The sequence below is a fragment of the Vicia villosa genome, linkage group LG5 (assembly GCF_029867415.1).
Source record: "Vicia villosa cultivar HV-30 ecotype Madison, WI linkage group LG5, Vvil1.0, whole genome shotgun sequence".
NCBI classification, from domain to species: Eukaryota; Viridiplantae; Streptophyta; class Magnoliopsida; order Fabales; family Fabaceae; genus Vicia; species Vicia villosa.
The window spans coordinates 47,313,948-47,330,420 of NC_081184.1; the positions used below are offsets into that span (position 1 = coordinate 47,313,948).

The 16,473-nt window shown below is 33.0% G+C and overlaps 2 protein-coding genes across 2 annotated transcripts; both read left to right on the forward strand.

Moving 5' to 3' along the window:
• The first annotated feature begins 1,514 nt into the window (after positions 1-1,514).
• Positions 1,515-2,268, forward strand: LOC131604606 (uncharacterized). Its single transcript, XM_058877036.1, has 2 exons — positions 1,515-2,147; positions 2,263-2,268. The coding sequence occupies exons 1-2, from the start codon at positions 1,515-1,517 to the stop codon at positions 2,266-2,268; spliced, it is 639 nt and encodes a 212-aa protein (XP_058733019.1).
• A 4,017-nt stretch (positions 2,269-6,285) lies between these two features.
• LOC131601630 (protein SEMI-ROLLED LEAF 2-like) lies at positions 6,286-16,178 on the forward strand. The gene is made up of 19 exons (XM_058873500.1): positions 6,286-6,725; positions 6,935-7,009; positions 7,091-7,206; positions 8,080-8,194; positions 8,333-8,461; positions 8,756-8,803; positions 9,142-9,263; positions 9,348-9,544; positions 9,639-9,931; positions 10,096-10,245; positions 10,350-10,817; positions 10,900-11,046; positions 12,591-12,666; positions 13,570-13,697; positions 13,849-14,049; positions 14,137-14,274; positions 14,370-14,501; positions 15,095-15,331; positions 15,550-16,178. Exons 1-19 carry the CDS (start codon positions 6,591-6,593, stop codon positions 15,712-15,714), a joined length of 3,072 nt encoding a protein of 1,023 aa, XP_058729483.1. The 5' UTR covers positions 6,286-6,590; the 3' UTR covers positions 15,715-16,178.
• The last annotated feature ends 295 nt before the right edge of the window (positions 16,179-16,473 follow it).

Sequence of the window (16,473 nt, forward strand, 5' to 3'; positions counted from 1 at the left end):
ATATACAAATAAGAAAATTATATTTTAAGAGAATACAATTTTAAAATATCTACTCAACTTTTTTTATAAGCTCCCCTAATTCTAAGTATTTTAAATATTAAAATAAATATAAATTAAAATAAATGAAAATATAAATATTTGTTTATAAGTTTATTGGAGACACTGGCGGATCTAGGGCCCGGCCAGGCTGGGCACTTGCCCAGGCTCTGGCCTAATTTTTTTTAATTGGAGAAAAAAATAGGTAAATAATAAATAAAAAAGGGCAAAAAAATAAAAAGAAAGAGTGGAAGAAGAAAAACAGTAACACAAAGGAAGAAAGAAACGAAGGAGTGAGAACGCGAAAGAATAAACGACACCTAGTCCCACCACCTCCAGACGCGAATCTCCACTCGACAACTTCCGACGAAACTTCGATATTCTTCTCTTGCTTTTCCTTTTCTTGTTTCATGACTATTCTTATTCTTCTATTCTTCTTATGGGTTTGTTGTTGGAAATCTTTTTTTGATTGTTAATTTTTAATTTGAGGAAGAAGAAGAACTATGGAGCTTGAGCCTTGAGTTATTTTGCAGAGAGAAAGAGACATTTGAGATTGAGATTGGATCCTATTGTTTGTGGGTTTGTGGCTTTATGGAGATATGTGACACTGACAAATAGTACTAATAATTTTTTATAGAAAACTTAGTTTGGTTTTGTTTTTTGTAAACATTTATTCATTTTTTTGGCTTTGTGATTTGCAGAGAGAGATACGTGAGCTGTGGCAGTGAACATATTTTAACTTTTTTGTTTTGCTTTCTTTATGTAAACATTTATATCTTTTTGTTTGATAGTGTAACTTTGTAAGCTTTATGTTCTTGAAATCTACACCTTTTAATAATCCATATTGATTTACTAGTACTACTAATTTTTAAGTGATACTTCGTACTTGTTGTGTTAAAATTATACTACAATGAGACTCAATATAAATTTGTAGTTTAAAATTATACAATATGATTTTTAAGAATAATGTTTCAGCATTACTTGGATTTTTAAGTGATTATTGTTGTGTTAAAATTATAGGGATAATTGACATTTATCCCCCTGCCATTAGGGTGAGTTTTGGTTTCCCCCCCTATTAATTATTTTTTTTTGGATTACCCCCTGCATTTTTAGGGTACCCCCCTAAGCGTGTAAAAAACAGTGAAAACCTAGGGGGGTAAATCAAAAAAACAAGTTTTCAGGGGGGTCCTTGGGGGGTAAATCATAGAACTTTTTATATTTCAAGGGGGTAATCCAAAAAAAATAATTAATAGGGGGGAAAACCAAAACTCGCCCTAATGGCAGGGGGGTAACAGTTATTTATCCCAAAATTATATAATGAGATTGAATATAAATGTGTTTCAGCATTACTTGGATTTTTAAGTGATCATTGTTGTGTTAAAATTATATAATGATATTGAATATAAATGTGTTTCAACATTACTTGGATTTTTAAGTGATCATTGTTGTGTTAAAATTATATAATGAGATTGAATATAATGACATTGCTTCGTTTGGATCAAATGTGGTCCTCCGTGTTAAATGTGCTTAGTATAGTTGATGAAGATGGACGTGGACCATCTCAAGCAGAAGGTTTGATAGAAAAAATGGAGAGCTTTAAATTTGCTTTTTATTTTGAAGTTAAATTTAAAGTTGTTTGGTATAAGCTTTCAAATGTCTTGCAAAGAAAAGATCTTAATATTATGATTGCCATGGAATTAGTTGATGTTGTCAAAGCTCGGTTGGCCACAATGAGAGATAGTGGTTGGGATACTTTATTTGCCAATTTCCAAGAATTTGGTGTTGCTAAATGTATTCCGGTGCCAAATATGGATGACAAAATACCTGTTCGAGGTCGTTCAAGGGTAGAAGGGAGGACTATCACTAATCTTCATCATTACCGTGTAGAGATTTTTTATGTTGCTATTGACAAAATATGTATGGAGATGGATCACCGCTTTAGTGAAGGAAGTAACATTATCCTTGATTGCTTCTCATGTCTTGATCCTAAAAACTCTTTCTCCAAGTTTGATGTTGATAAGCTTGCTCGTCTTGCTGATATTTATGATGCAGACTTTTCTGATGATGATCGTGGAATAATAAGGGATCAACTTGAAACTTATGTTCTTCAAGTAAAAAGAAATGCTTCGTTTTCCACTTGTGAAGATGTTCAAAGTTTGGTTATGAAGATGGTTCAAACTGAGAAACATTTGGTATTTCCATTGGTTTACAAACTTATTGAATTAGCTTTGATATTGCTGGTATCGACAATATTCGTTGAAAGAGCTTTTTCAGCAATGAAGATTATCAAGTCTAAATTGCGCAATAAGATCAACGATGTGTGGTTCAATGACTTGATGGTATGTTACGCCGAGTGAGAGATATTCAAGTCACTTGATGATATTGATATTATTCGAACATTTACCAGAAAGAAGTCTCAGAAAAGATATTTGCCTCGTGATTTTATATAACACTTCATTGTAAGGTTATGTTTCATCTTTTTTATTTTAAGCTATACTTTTGTTGACAAAATAAAAAAATTTGTTTTATTTTGCCCAGGCTTTATAATTTTTCTGGCTTCGCCACTGATTGGAGGAGTGCTTCAATTTTATTTTATAAATTATAGGTTATCTATCTATCGAAACCTTTTTAAAAGAGAAAGATAGATAGGATATGTGTAGGATAAATAAACTATGAGAGAGTATATATGAATATAATGTTAATAGGTATTTAAATGATGAGAGAATATGAATATATGTGCTGCAATTTAGCTAAATAATATGGTCATAATTTTCTAAATTTGCGAAAATACTTTATATCACTTCAATATGGTCATCAATAGGTGTACTTCAATAGGTGAAACTACTTTATATCACATAATTTTTTTGTTTGGCCCTTTGAAGGTACCAATAAAGAAGAACCAAATAAATTGATATTCCCATCTCATTTATTATATATTCTTTAATTAGTCATCAAATGAAATAATTTAAAATTAAACCACATGATTTATCTTTGACATTAACGGTCCCTCTTCTCAATGATGACAGGCGGGTTTTTTGTTTAGACATAAAGGATTACTTTTGACTTTTGAACGACTAAGATAATAAGTTCCTCTACGGTAATTTATGAATTGATAGGTTAAAAAAAATTTCTTCTTTATTTTAAATATACAACTGAAAGGACATGTCCTTTTGATCATAATCCACAAGAATCTAGATTTTGAGAAAATAAATATCTTTACATTACACCGTGTATTCTATATGTATAATATTATTTAAATGGCTATAAAAACTCAAATCTAATTAAAATTCATGTCCTTGAGAATTGTCTCCAAAGCCTCATATGCTTGTGCATAAACTGAAAGACCAAAAACATTAAAATTTACTAAAACCATATCAAACATACACAAAACCATAAAGAATTGTAACAGACTCTGAAATAATTCAAACATTTTGCATAAACACATGTTTAGATCAAAAAGATTAAAATTTACTAAAACCATATCAAAAACACACATCCAAATTTATTTTCATCATTTAACTAATCAAAATAGGTTTTTATACCTAATAATAAATTATCAAAATCCCAACAACAAATATTCAAACCTCAACCCTAGAACAATCACATTATCTTAAAATTAACTAATAAAAATTCAAACCACAACACTAAAACAATCACATCATTTGTCAACAAATGAACTAAAAGAAAGAACCATTATCACTCCAAATTCATCATTAAAACTAACCATAAATTTGAATTAAAAAGAACCACAAATTATCATTATCATAAATTTGAATTAAAAAGCCATAAATCTGTCGTGTCATTATCATAAATCTGAATTAAAAAATAGATATAAATATGAACTAGAAATCATAGATTTAAATTAAAAGGACCCATAAATTTGAATTTACAAAACCAATATTTTGAAAGAGAGTCATAAATTGAAAATCAACTATGTATAATCTTTCTACTACTAATTAAAAACCATAATGTTAAAGGGACGAATTTGCTTAACAGTAAAAAAAATCATATATGTTTCTCCTATGCTAATCTTTCAACTACTCACCACTACATGGAGGGTGCAAAAGTAAAGAAAATCTGATTCAGCAAGTTGAAATTAATTTATCACTATTACTTTTGTCTTCCGCATAGTAACCTAATTTTACAGGTTATATAGGTTTAAAAAAATGAAAAAGATGAAAATAAAGTCACTCATACTCTCAACGCCAAGGTAAAGGTTCAGATAATTGACCGGTGTTGCTCTTTTGTTGTCTTCTACCATTTCACATCTTTCCCTCCAAGTTCGTTCATGTGCACAAAATTCAGAGGAAAATTCAACCAAAAATTAAGAATAAAAGAGAGAAATTGACCTAGTTATGCCCAATCTTCTCCCCATGTGCATAATTCAACAGAAAAATTAAACAAAAAAAGAAAGAGAAGTGACTCATGGTATATCCAAGTAAAAACTACACAGATCCACTTTATCCAACTTTTCATGTAGCATTCGTTTCATCTGTCGATGTTTAGCATTGTTATTGTTGTTTTGATATAAATCTCCATGTATTATCAATAAAAATACAAGTCTATCTACATCTTGAACAAACAAAAGGGGAAATATGTTAGAAAGAAGGTGAAAAAGAGAAAAAAGATACTGATTATGAAAGGAACAAATATTTGTGAGTAGAAACACATCTAATGTATGATTTGTGAGTAAAATCATATCTGAAAAAATATTTGTGAGTAAAAACAGATTTGTGAGAAAAAAATATTTGTGAGTAAAATTAGATCTGATACTTGATCCATCTTTGAGATTTGTTAAAGTGGATGTATGATTTTGTCACATATTAAAATAAAAAATAAAACTGTAATAACAATTTATGGGTATGGAGGAAGATGCAGAAGAAGATTTTTCATATAAAATCAAATATTTGTGAGTAAAATAGAGGTTGAAGACGAAGAACAAATAACATCAGAACCGACTTCGTCTGAAAGTAGAAACCATCAACTGAAAATCGCCGGAACAATTTGGAGAAGAAGCGGGATGAGAGGATGAAGTAGGACATAGAAAGAAGGTGAATATTTGTGAGTATGGACAAATATGAACTTTAGAAGGGAGTTTGTGAAGAGAGAGAGAGAGAGAGAAAGAGAGAGAGAGAGAGAGATCGAACATAGTTAAATGAAGCTATTGTATGTTTTCTGCACAAAGAAAGAAGAAAAAAGAAGACAAAGAGACAGAGAGGGTGATATGGGACAAGAGGAGAGAGAAGAAAAAAGCAGACTAAGAGAGAGAACGTGAATGGGAAAAGAGAAAAGAGAAAAATTTGAATTTGATAGGTTGTTTTGGAACTAAAGAGAAGTAAGTGACATCATCCAATAATTCAAACTTAATAAGTAAAGGCATAATACAATAAACCAATCGTTAGTTGGTCCAGCGGTGATTGGCGCTGGACTTGGTAGGGAGAACTACGGTTCGATCCCCCGCAACTGCGATCGGGAGGGGGCTTGACCCACTTGATGCCAGAGCTGTTCCCCCGAACCGGACTAAACCGGTGGTAATAAACCAAAAAATAAAAATTTTGGACACAAAATACCCCTAAATTGATGAGGGGGAGGACAAAGACAAAATGTTGTTTTGGTGTTTTTCGTTACAATTAATTTTCTTATATTCTAAATGTTCGTTTATTTTAAGATTTTGTAATAAATTTTTAAAAATTTAAAATAATATAATATATTTTAATTGATCTATTTATTTATATTAAAAATGTATAAATTATATGGGTACTTACATTCTCATAAAACATGAGTAAGAGTGTTAAAGTTAGTGTCTAAACAAATATAAATTCAAATAGGACAATTTTTTCTAACAACAAAAAATATAAAGATGAGTAGAAACGAATAATATTGTTCATAGTCTAGCGAAGACAACCTTTTTGTAACTTTCCATAATTGATAGGAATAAATTGGTGTATTAAACATGTTTTGATTACTCAAAATAAGTTTTTTGGTTAAAAAATATTTTTAATTTTTTTTGACTAAAATTCGATTAAGAGTTACTCTTTGAATAATTTAATAATTTTTTTATTAAATTAATAATACTAATAAATATTGGGAAAAAATAATTTGAATCTCGGGTGTTTCGGTTGTCGAGACTCGCGAGGGAAAAAAAGAGGAGACGTTATGAGGTGTCGTCCCAAAGAAAAAGCTGTCGTAATACACAACCCAAAAGAGCCATAAAAAAAAACAACGCACAATCACTATAAATTAAACAGAAACGCAAAAGAAAGAAAGAAGAGAAAGGGGAAATGAAATAGAGAAGGAAAAGGGAAAGAGAAGAAAGATCAACCCATCTCGAATTCTGAGAGCCTCTCATTTCAACGTCGCTATCGCCCTATCAACAACATTTCGCTCTTTCCTTTCCTCTTTCTCTCCATTTTCCATCTCTGTTACAATAATCCTCATCAACCAATTCTCATTATTACTCTAACTCTTCTTTTTTCATTTTCACATAATCAATCAATTATCACGTTGTTAATCTATAAAATCGATTTTAGGTTTAGATTTGTAATTCCGAAAAGATGAGCGTGATTTCGCGAAACATTTGGCCTGTTTGCGGGAGTTTGTGTTGCTTTTGTCCTGCATTGCGTGAGAGATCCAGGCATCCGATTAAACGTTACAAAAAATTGTTAGCCGATATCTTTCCTCGCACGCAGGTCAATTTTTCGTAATTAATTTGTTTGATTCATCGAGAATTTGTAATTGTAGATTTGTAATGTATCTGCTAGATTATATTTGAAATTTATAATGATAATGATGATGATGATGATGATGATGATGATGATGATGATGATAATGATGATGATGATGATGATGATGATGATGATGATGATGATGATAATGATGTTGTATATTGTTGTAACAGGAAGAAGAACCTAATGATCGTAAGATCAGCAAGTTATGCGAATATGCATCGAAAAATCCTCTTCGTGTTCCTAAGGCATGTGAATTGTAATTTTAAAATGGAATAGTTTCTTGTTGATTTTTGTAAAATGACTGTGTTGTCCTTTGATTGTTTCAGATAACCAGCTATCTTGAGCAAAGGTGTTATAAGGAATTGAGGACGGAGAATTATCAAGCTGTGAAAGTTGTGATTTGTATTTATAGGAAGTTGTTGGTTTCTTGTAGAGATCAAATGTGAGTTGTTTTTTCATTATAGTTAGGATGTTTGTTGAGATAACAACTAGGTTTCATAGATTGCTGACTCAGCATCACATGATTTATCACTATTAGTAAACTAGATTAGTAGTATGCTTATAGTGTGATGCTGACACTTCGCATTGAAGGCGGGTTTGATGTGGGATACATGTTAGTGTCCGACAGGACACTGACCCATGAGATTAACTTCATTCTTCCTTTTTCTCAAATTTTTACTGCTGTCGACATGTCTAAGTCATATTAGGTGTCTGTGTCCGTGTTTCATAGATGTGGTCGTTTTTGCATTTACATATTATATTATGCATATGTTATAATCATATGGCATAACTTAACTGAAGATTGTGATTAGAAAGTTTCGTAGTCGTTTTATAAAGAAATATATTTATTTAGAATTTTAAGAGCATAACTTGACTGATGATTGTGAATAGAAAGTTTGGTAGTCATTTTATAAGGAAATATATTTTCTTAGAATTGTAAGAGCTTGATTGTTTTATAGGCTCAAGTCTTCTTAGGTTTGCAACCATTTGAAAAAATTGTCTCCTAAGGAAATTATAGGCTCAATTGTGGTTGAGTCTGACTCAACCTTACAAAACCGGTTTGTAAGGTGAAGATTGTCTCCACATATCTCATTCGGCGTGAAACTCTTAACGCACCTCCTCATGCCAAACACTATTGAGCTTGGTCCATAGATATAAATAGTGGATGGTCTAGTAGCGGAAACCTCATAACAAGTGGCCCAACTTATCTTTGATAGGCTCTTATACTATCTTAGAATTTGGATCGGACCTAACTCAACCTTATTAATGAAAACATTTTCATTGCGTATGACTTATGAGAATATTATTGTGGCAGGCCTTTGTTTGCAAGTAGCTTGCTTAGCATCATACAAATTCTTCTTGATCAAACACGGCACGACGAAGTGCAGATTTTAGGATGCCAAACCTTGTTTGACTTTGTGAACAATCAGGTGGGGGATTTTTGGTAGGTTCTCAATTTGTGTTTTCTGCTAGTTCAGTATTTTCTTAAAATGGTTAAATGTTTACAACTATAAATTTTTCCACATGGGAGTTTGAGCTTTTATCGTTATCTTATCTTATCCGTGCAGAGGGATGGTACTTATATGTTTAATTTAGATGGGTTCATTTTAAAACTGTGTCATCTAGCTCAACAAATGGGAGATGATGCAAAAATACAGCATTTGCGAGCTTCTGGGCTTCAAGTCCTTTCAGCAATGGTAATATGATGTTTACTTTATCATGACTATGACAAACGAGTCCCTAATAATATTTGTCTACGGTTTCATCTTCTCTTCAAAGTTAATCCATTTTTCAATATTTATAATAGTTATCAAAAGAGAAGATAATATGTAAAAAGCGCTACTTGGTGCTACAGAGCTCCCTTCATTGTTTGTAGGGTTTAGGAAAGGGTGAAATTTGTGGATCTATTATAGGCAGTCTTACCTTGCCTTTGCAAGAGGTTGATTCCACAACCCAAGAGTAATTGATAAGATTCATTTTATGGTTTACAGGTTTGGTTCATGGGTGAGTTCACTCATATATCAGTTGAATTTGACAATGTAAGTTATTAATCTATTTACATTTTCTTTTAAAGTATCTTCCATTTCTCATGAAGAAAAAAAGACATTAGTGATTAGTTGTAGTTTTTCGGTACTTCTCAAACCAGCAACTTTTCGTTGACCCAGGTGTTTAATAGGCATGTGACTAATTGCTATAGTTTTTGTCATATGATGAATGAACTAAATTACAACATATTACATACTAATTGTAAGAGGGAAACACCAGTGTTGCCTAAATTCTTTATCATCTAAACATCTTATAACATTTTTAGTGACCCTTTGTCTTGCCCTTCTGTATACTTCATGCATTTGACAGCATGCATCTCTTGTTAACTCAGGTTGTTTCGGTTGTTCTGGAAAACTATGGGGATATCAAGCAAGATTCTCAAAATGAGAATTCCACTAGGCTTTATTCATGGAAAGTGGTAGTGAATGCCAAAGGAGAAGTCAATGTGCCTATGTAACTGCCCTTCTTGTTTTATTAGCTTATGTTGGGAGTTACTTGTCTGTCATAACTGATGTTAAATTTGTTTTTCCTCCACAGGGAAGATGCTGCCAACCCTGGATTTTGGTCGCGAGTTTGCATACAAAATATGGCTAAGTTAGCCAAGGAAGGTACCACTGTACGGCGTGTTCTGGAATCCCTTTTCCGCTATTTTGATAATGCCAATCTCTGGTCTCCAGATCATGGGCTTGCTCTATCTGTCTTGCTAGACATGCAGTCAATAATTGAAAATGCTGGTATTTCTTTTCTTGAGTGCTTTGATATCAGCTTTCTTTCAAAGTTTCTTTATCCTATCTAAACAGTTTGTAATTGGGTTCACCATATTTACAGGACAGAATACACACTTGTTGCTGTCCATTTTAGTTAAGCACCTTGATCACAAGAATGTCTTAAAGAATCCTAATATGCAGCTTGATATTGTTGGTGTTATTACCCATCTTGCTCAACAAACAAGAGTTCAGCAATCTGTGGCTATAATCGGTGCATTGAGTGATATGATGAGACACCTGCGAAAAAGCATACACTGCTCTATTGATGATTCAAACTTAGGGGCTGAAGTAATACAATGGAACCAAAAATACAGAATGGAAGTAGATGAATGCCTTGTACAGTTAACAATTAAGGTGAAAGGCCCAACATTTTAATATAGTTTTTTTAGTTAATACTTAATATTATATCAAACTAAATAAACAAGCAGATCTATGTGCATATTTGACAGTGAACCTTGGATGTTTAATGTTAAATGATCTAATAATCTTTTGTGGTTACTGGCTATAATGTTATGCAGATTTCAGACGCAGGTCCTGTTCTTGATACCATGGCCGTGTTGTTGGAAAACATGTCTAATATTACAGTTATGGCCAGAACCTTGATTGCCGCAGTTTATAGAACTTCTCAAATAGTTGCTTCTATACCAAATTTGTCATATCAGAACAAGGCAAGTTACTTAAGTTGCTTGATTGGTAATGACTGTAATATTTTGCTACTTCATTCTTCTCATCCTTTTCTGGTTGTTTGTATATTGGAAACTCTTTTCTCTAGGCATTCCCTGAGGCATTATTTCATCAATTACTCTTGGCAATGGTCCATGCAGACCATGAAACCAGAGTGGGTGCACACCGCATATTTTCTGTTGTTCTTGTGCCATCGTCAGTTTGTCCTCAACCCTCTTCTTCAAATCCCCCCATGCCAAAGACAGCTGATATTCAGAGAATGCTCTCGAGAAATGTCTCCGTATTTTCTTCTTCTGCTGCACTCTTTGAGAAATTGGAGAAGAAGCAGCTTTCCCCGCAAGAAGATAGTCAGTCAGATAGAAAGAGCAATGATGGCTCCGTTCTCAACAGATTGAAGTCAAGTTATAGTCGGACCACTAGTACAAGAAAATTGACTAATAACCCATCTATGATGAATAGGTTGAAGTCAAGTTACAGCAGGGTAACTAGTGTGAAGAGGCCTCAATTGTCTGTACCCGTTGAAGAAAATGCTGCAGATAGTTCCATTAACCAACAGGTATGTATCTGCACTTATTTTAGAACGTGTCAATCAAACACCACCACATACTACTATTCTTCTTATGACTATCATACCACAGGTATTGCCCATCAGGCTGAGTACTCATCAGATTACCCTTTTACTATCATCAATCTGGGTCCAGTCCATCTATCCCTTGAATACACCTGAAAATTTTGAAGCAATTGCTCATACCTACAGCCTTGTCCTGCTAGTTGCTCGGAGTAAGGTAATGTGACAAATCTTGTATTTTACCATCTATACATATATTGAAATAAATGTTTTCCCATATGGACAAGTCGACCAACTTTTAACAGTTCCTTTTCAGTTTACCGACTTTTTCATAAAAGTTGGTAATTTAACTTTTAACAAAATAAAAATCGTCTCATAATTGTGGTTTTTGAAGTTTTAGTCCAATATATACATTTGAGAGACGAGATTTTTCTAGGAGTGTGTAGGTTGGACATCCAAGGTTGAATGGACAATGGAAGGCATAATTTTGACATACAGGGGGAGCTAGGTAAGTTGTTACAGAATTTCTGCGTAGAGGGTCACTGATAGCTTTCAATGTAAGAAAAAGGAAAACGAAGAAGAAGACATTGAAGAAGAATTTTGGGACAATTGGAAAGGGTGTAATTGCAGAATAACTTGCACGATTCAACTGACTTCAATGACTTGAAGCCTCTGTGGGATGAATATAGAGCAGGAGAGAATCTGTTTCGAGATATCTAAAGCCTTTTAGGAAAGATGGGTAATTGATGCTCAACTTTGGCAAATAAGATGAGGTGAATGTGAACAAATTTCTCAAATGGATGAAGATCTTATGAAAGATTTGAAGAATGATGGATATATTTACGGCGGTGATCAAAATGCCGTGAAAAGTGTTCTTGTTAGCGATGATGCATTTGATATTTGTAGAAGAAAGGAGTATGCTTTTGATTCAGATGATAACTTCAATTTACAACTATCTTATTTAACCCGAAATAAATTGAGTGAATAGGCAAATTCGGATTCAAAATTGTGAGCATTGGTCTAAGTCCCTTAATTTAGGAATCAGAAAATAGATCCCTAAAATTGTAACATGTTAGTTAAAATGGTCACTTTGTTAATTTATGTCATTAAGGCTATGGCATTACACACTAAATGACCATATCTTGTTTCATGTGGATATGAGACTAAATTGCATATGAAATTTATCGGGTATAAATTATCTAGCATGTTTGATCTCGAGTTAGCAACCTTAGAATTGGCATGAAAGCACATGTTTAACAGGTCTCATAAGTTCATGGTGATGTGACATGACATTGATGAGCATTCCACGTGGAAGACGACATGTTCGTTTAAAGTATCATGCCATTTCCTTTTACGGAAGAAGTTGACCAATGCTCACAGTATTGAGGATTAATCTGCCAATTCCCTCAAAATAAATTTCTTAGAGTTGAAAAGATAGGGCCATGGGGGTATGGATAAATGAGTGGCTATCTCGGAATGAGATTTAATCAATGAAGACATTTATATGATTGGGAGAACTTAAATTAATTTTTCAAAGTCCAATTTTAATTTTTATGGTCTTTAATATTCACTCGAATTCTGTATTATCCGTTGGAGTACCTTAACATCTTTACCAATAACTAAATGTTTTTGCAAGTGGTTTACAAGTCTTTAGTTACTATGTGGTTTTGTAAATATTCATGCAACTTTTTTACAGCTAAAGCTATTTTTCAGTTTACCTTTTAACTTATCCTTGTAACTTGTAAGCTTTGGTTACTGCAGAATTCTTCTCATGAGGCTCTAGTTCAAAGTTTCCAGTTGGCATTTTCCTTGCGGAGCATTTCTCTCAATGAAAACGGTAGAGCCTTGAATCTATTTTATTTATAGTTTGTATGTTACTTTGTCTTTTCTAAGAATGGTAAGCTCAATATATCAACGCAGAATAGTGAGACTCTCTCACTTTTTCTTTCTTGTTCCTGCACTCATACTGCCTTCAAATAATAGGCTTATCATTCTTAAGTCCCACTAACATGTCACCATTTGCTTCCCTAACATTCTGGACCATACGGGGAGTCCTATCAGAAACATTCCATTCCCGCCTCTAGTATGCAAGAATGGAAATTCTTTAATTTGATATGTAAAGGGGATATGAGTACCAATTTCATTTCTATCCTTGATTCAGCAAAGACAGGACTGATCATTCCTTTTTAATGAGAAAGGTTAAAATTTGGGAACTGAGTTTCTGCAGAATATTCTCTATTCCACTGTCCTCTAATCATATACCTTTCCTTTTCAGTTGACATCCTGGGTTTACTGCTTTAACTTTTCCATTTTTCTAATCACATAACTAGAATAGCTTTATGGATGAAATGGTCATGAGATGGTGATTTATATTTTGAACTTATTATGTTGAAGCCTTAAATCTTTATCAGGATTGATATGCAATATCAAATATCTGATTTAAAAAGATTGAACATGGAATGGCAAAATTCTAATTTGGTGCATGATGTAACATAGTGAACAGGGAAGTTTTGCAGTCAGGATTTTCCATGATACGCAGAATTCTTCAGCTTACATTTTACATTCTCAACCAAATAGAACAGGCGGTTATAGCATATATTTTTATTTATTATGGCATATGATCTGATATTAGATATACTATAGTTTATTTGTATTTGCTTTAAGTTACTTTTCGATGAAATGGCTTAAAATTGTGAACCATTGTTAACGTGCCTGGTTTTGAAACACTTCTCTTTTCCAGTTAAACTGCAAGCATCACGCCGCAGGTCTCTCTTTACACTAGCAACATCCATGATTATCTTCACATCCAAGGCCTACAACATCCTCTCTCTCATATCTATTGCCAGAATGACATTGACAGATAAAACTGTATGTACATCTTGTGTTGGTTACAATGATTTGCAATTAAGTTGTTCAATTTTCTCTCTTTCCCTACTATCTACCTACTTCCTAGTGGTTATTTTATATGATAAAAAACCACTCCTTTGTATCTCTTATAGTTTTTCATGCTTCTTTCCAGGTTGATCCTTTCCTTACACTAGTTAATGACAGCAAGTTACAAGCTACGGTTGATACATCTGGCCAACCAAGTAAAGTTTATGGATCAAAAGAAGATGATGAAGAGGCTTTGAAGTCACTTTCATCAATAAAACTAACTGAAAGTCAGTCAAATGAATCGTTTGTTACTATGATAGTGCAGAGTCTAGAAGAACTTTCATATGTAACGACCATTTATATTTGTTTATCATCTAATGTTGCACTAGTTTATCAGGATCAGTGTATTAATTTACAGTTTTTTGTATAACAGGAATCATCCATGTTAAAAGAACGGCTGCTTAATAACTTTTCACCAGATGATGCTTGTCCATTGGGAGTCCAGTTATCTCTTGATACAACAGGAAATATTTACCAGACTGGACTAAAGGATGATAAACATTCTGATATGGTAATTTGCATAGTCTGCTCTCAACATTTATTTTAATTAAAAAATATTTCAGAAATATTTTAACCCGTACAGCTTACCTACATAAATTTATGCAGGTCGATATTCCATTGTTTACTATTGATGATGACATTCCAGCTCGTGGTTTGGAAAGCCAAGCTAATGCTGATGCACAACTACAGCCTTCAGAAAATCTAAGCCTGATTAGTGTTGATGACATTTTGTGTTCAGTAAGTTTTTTTGTTAATCGATATGTACATACTAATAGCATGTTTGGTTTTAATTAAGTTATACGGAAAAATTAAAAACTTGTGGGCGTGTTTGCAATTTTGATATATTCTGGGACCAATGTGACAACAAGTTACAGTTCCACTGACCAAAATTATGGTTTTCCCAAATTCTAATGTTACATTTCTAATATGTTACTTGGGGTGTCTGTCCCCGCTTCCTAGGATATGAAACTTCATATCCTATGGAACTCAAAAGATTGCAGTTCCATAGGTGTCTTCGTGATGACTGTCCATTTCCACATTAATGGACATGCTTTTTAGGCATCTGGATATTCATTTTACCGAGCTCCACATTGAATGGCTAATTTGCCAAATGTTGGATTATTGGCTAATTTGCCAAATGTTGGATATTGGCTAATTGTTTTCTTGATAGCTATATGTCATGTTGGGAGTAGAACAAATTGTGGTTTGAAAAGTATCCTCTTCAACAGTTACCCATTTATTTCTTCAATTTCCTCGTGGATTTCTATGACTAACTATAAAAAATAATTAACTATAAAAAATAATGAGTTGTAAAATGAACTGGTCTGCAGGTTTTGGAGACAACAAATCATGTAGGAAGGATTTCTGTTTCAACACCTTCTAACATGCCATATAAAGAAATGGCTCTCCATTGTGAGGCCCTCCTCGCGGGAAAGCAACAAAAGATTTCCACTTTCATGGGTGCCCATCCATTACATGGCTATTCATTCAGGATTCTTGCTCCTGATTACAACCATGAAAAGGATGAACCAACAGATTCCAATGTTCAACAGAGTTTACCTTTGGTGGTACTGCTTTACTTTCTATAATTTTGAAATTTGGAATTTGATATGCTTTGAGATATCTTCAAAAAAAATTGATTCAAGAACTTAGTTAGAAGTTTCTAAATATTTTAGGGACCCATGGAAAACTAAAATCTACACTGACCTATTTATTGGATGTTGTTTTCATCTATGTTTAAAATCTTATACAAAAAAATCTTATTCCTGTTCCTTTTGAATTGCAGAGTGTAAATCCATTCATGGATTCAAACTTTGGCTCAAATTCACCCAGCACATTGCCAGAAACTGCTCCAAGGCTTTGTGCCACATCATATCAGCACCAGGATGCCTTCTTTCAACTGCCAGCATCACGCCCATATGACAACTTCTTGAAGGCTGCTGGTTGTTAATTAATGATAGAAAGGATGGTGATTCTCATATAGTCAAGCTTCTTGATAAAACTGTCTCATATTAGTGATATACAAGAAGATCCTTGGAAAAGTTGCACTAGCAGCTTTCTTGACAAGAGATTGGCAACAGTATTTATGGTTGGATCAATGTGTTGTTTAGGGGCAAAAATTATCAATCAGATAGTTAGCTGAATAATGTCCCTTGTGCATTGATTTTCTTCCAGCAAGGAGGTGCATCTTTTATCAGCTTCCTTGCATTTTTTTCAGGGCTATATGGTGTGCATAGGTTACAGGTCATATAAATTTGTACATCTTCATTATTTCATTCTTTTTTTCCCTTCTAATCTTCATTTGTCCTTCAACTTCTCATTCCATTTTAGGCAGTGAGAATTTTGTAAAGATGTAGAAAAAAGTTTTATAATATATTTTAAAGTTATGTTAATACAATATATAATTTGTTTAAATAGAGAAAATTATAGATCTAATGGAGGTCTAATTCAAAATCTTTATATAGACAGGCGCAATCATTAGTTCTGAACCATGAGGCAAGAAAGCCTACCTTAGTAAATTTTAGCATTATTAAATCAGTTGGACTACTCATTAAATCAGTTGGACTACTCAGAAAAACTAAGAACATGTATATAAAGTTTTTGGGTGTTATTCCTGTGATCACATATTTTATGGAAATTTCAAAATGCATTTTATATCGTCTAAATTTTAAAATTTGGACGTGTTTATTATATACTAAATCAGTTCTTC

What these genes read in the sequence shown, in the direction of transcription:
- LOC131604606 (XM_058877036.1), top strand. Translation starts at nt 1,515, where the DNA reads ATGACATTGCTTCGTTTGGATCAAATGTGGTCCTCCGTGTTAAATGTG.
- LOC131601630 (XM_058873500.1), top strand. Translation starts at nt 6,591, where the DNA reads ATGAGCGTGATTTCGCGAAACATTTGGCCTGTTTGCGGGAGTTTGTGT. An exon ending in ATCCTCTTCGTGTTCCTAAG is followed by an intron (nt 7,010 to 7,090) that starts GCATGTGAATTG and finishes TGATTGTTTCAG; the next exon opens with ATAACCAGCTATCTTGAGCA. An exon ending in CATTTCTCTCAATGAAAACG is followed by an intron (nt 12,667 to 13,569) that starts GTAGAGCCTTGA and finishes TCTCTTTTCCAG; the next exon opens with TTAAACTGCAAGCATCACGC.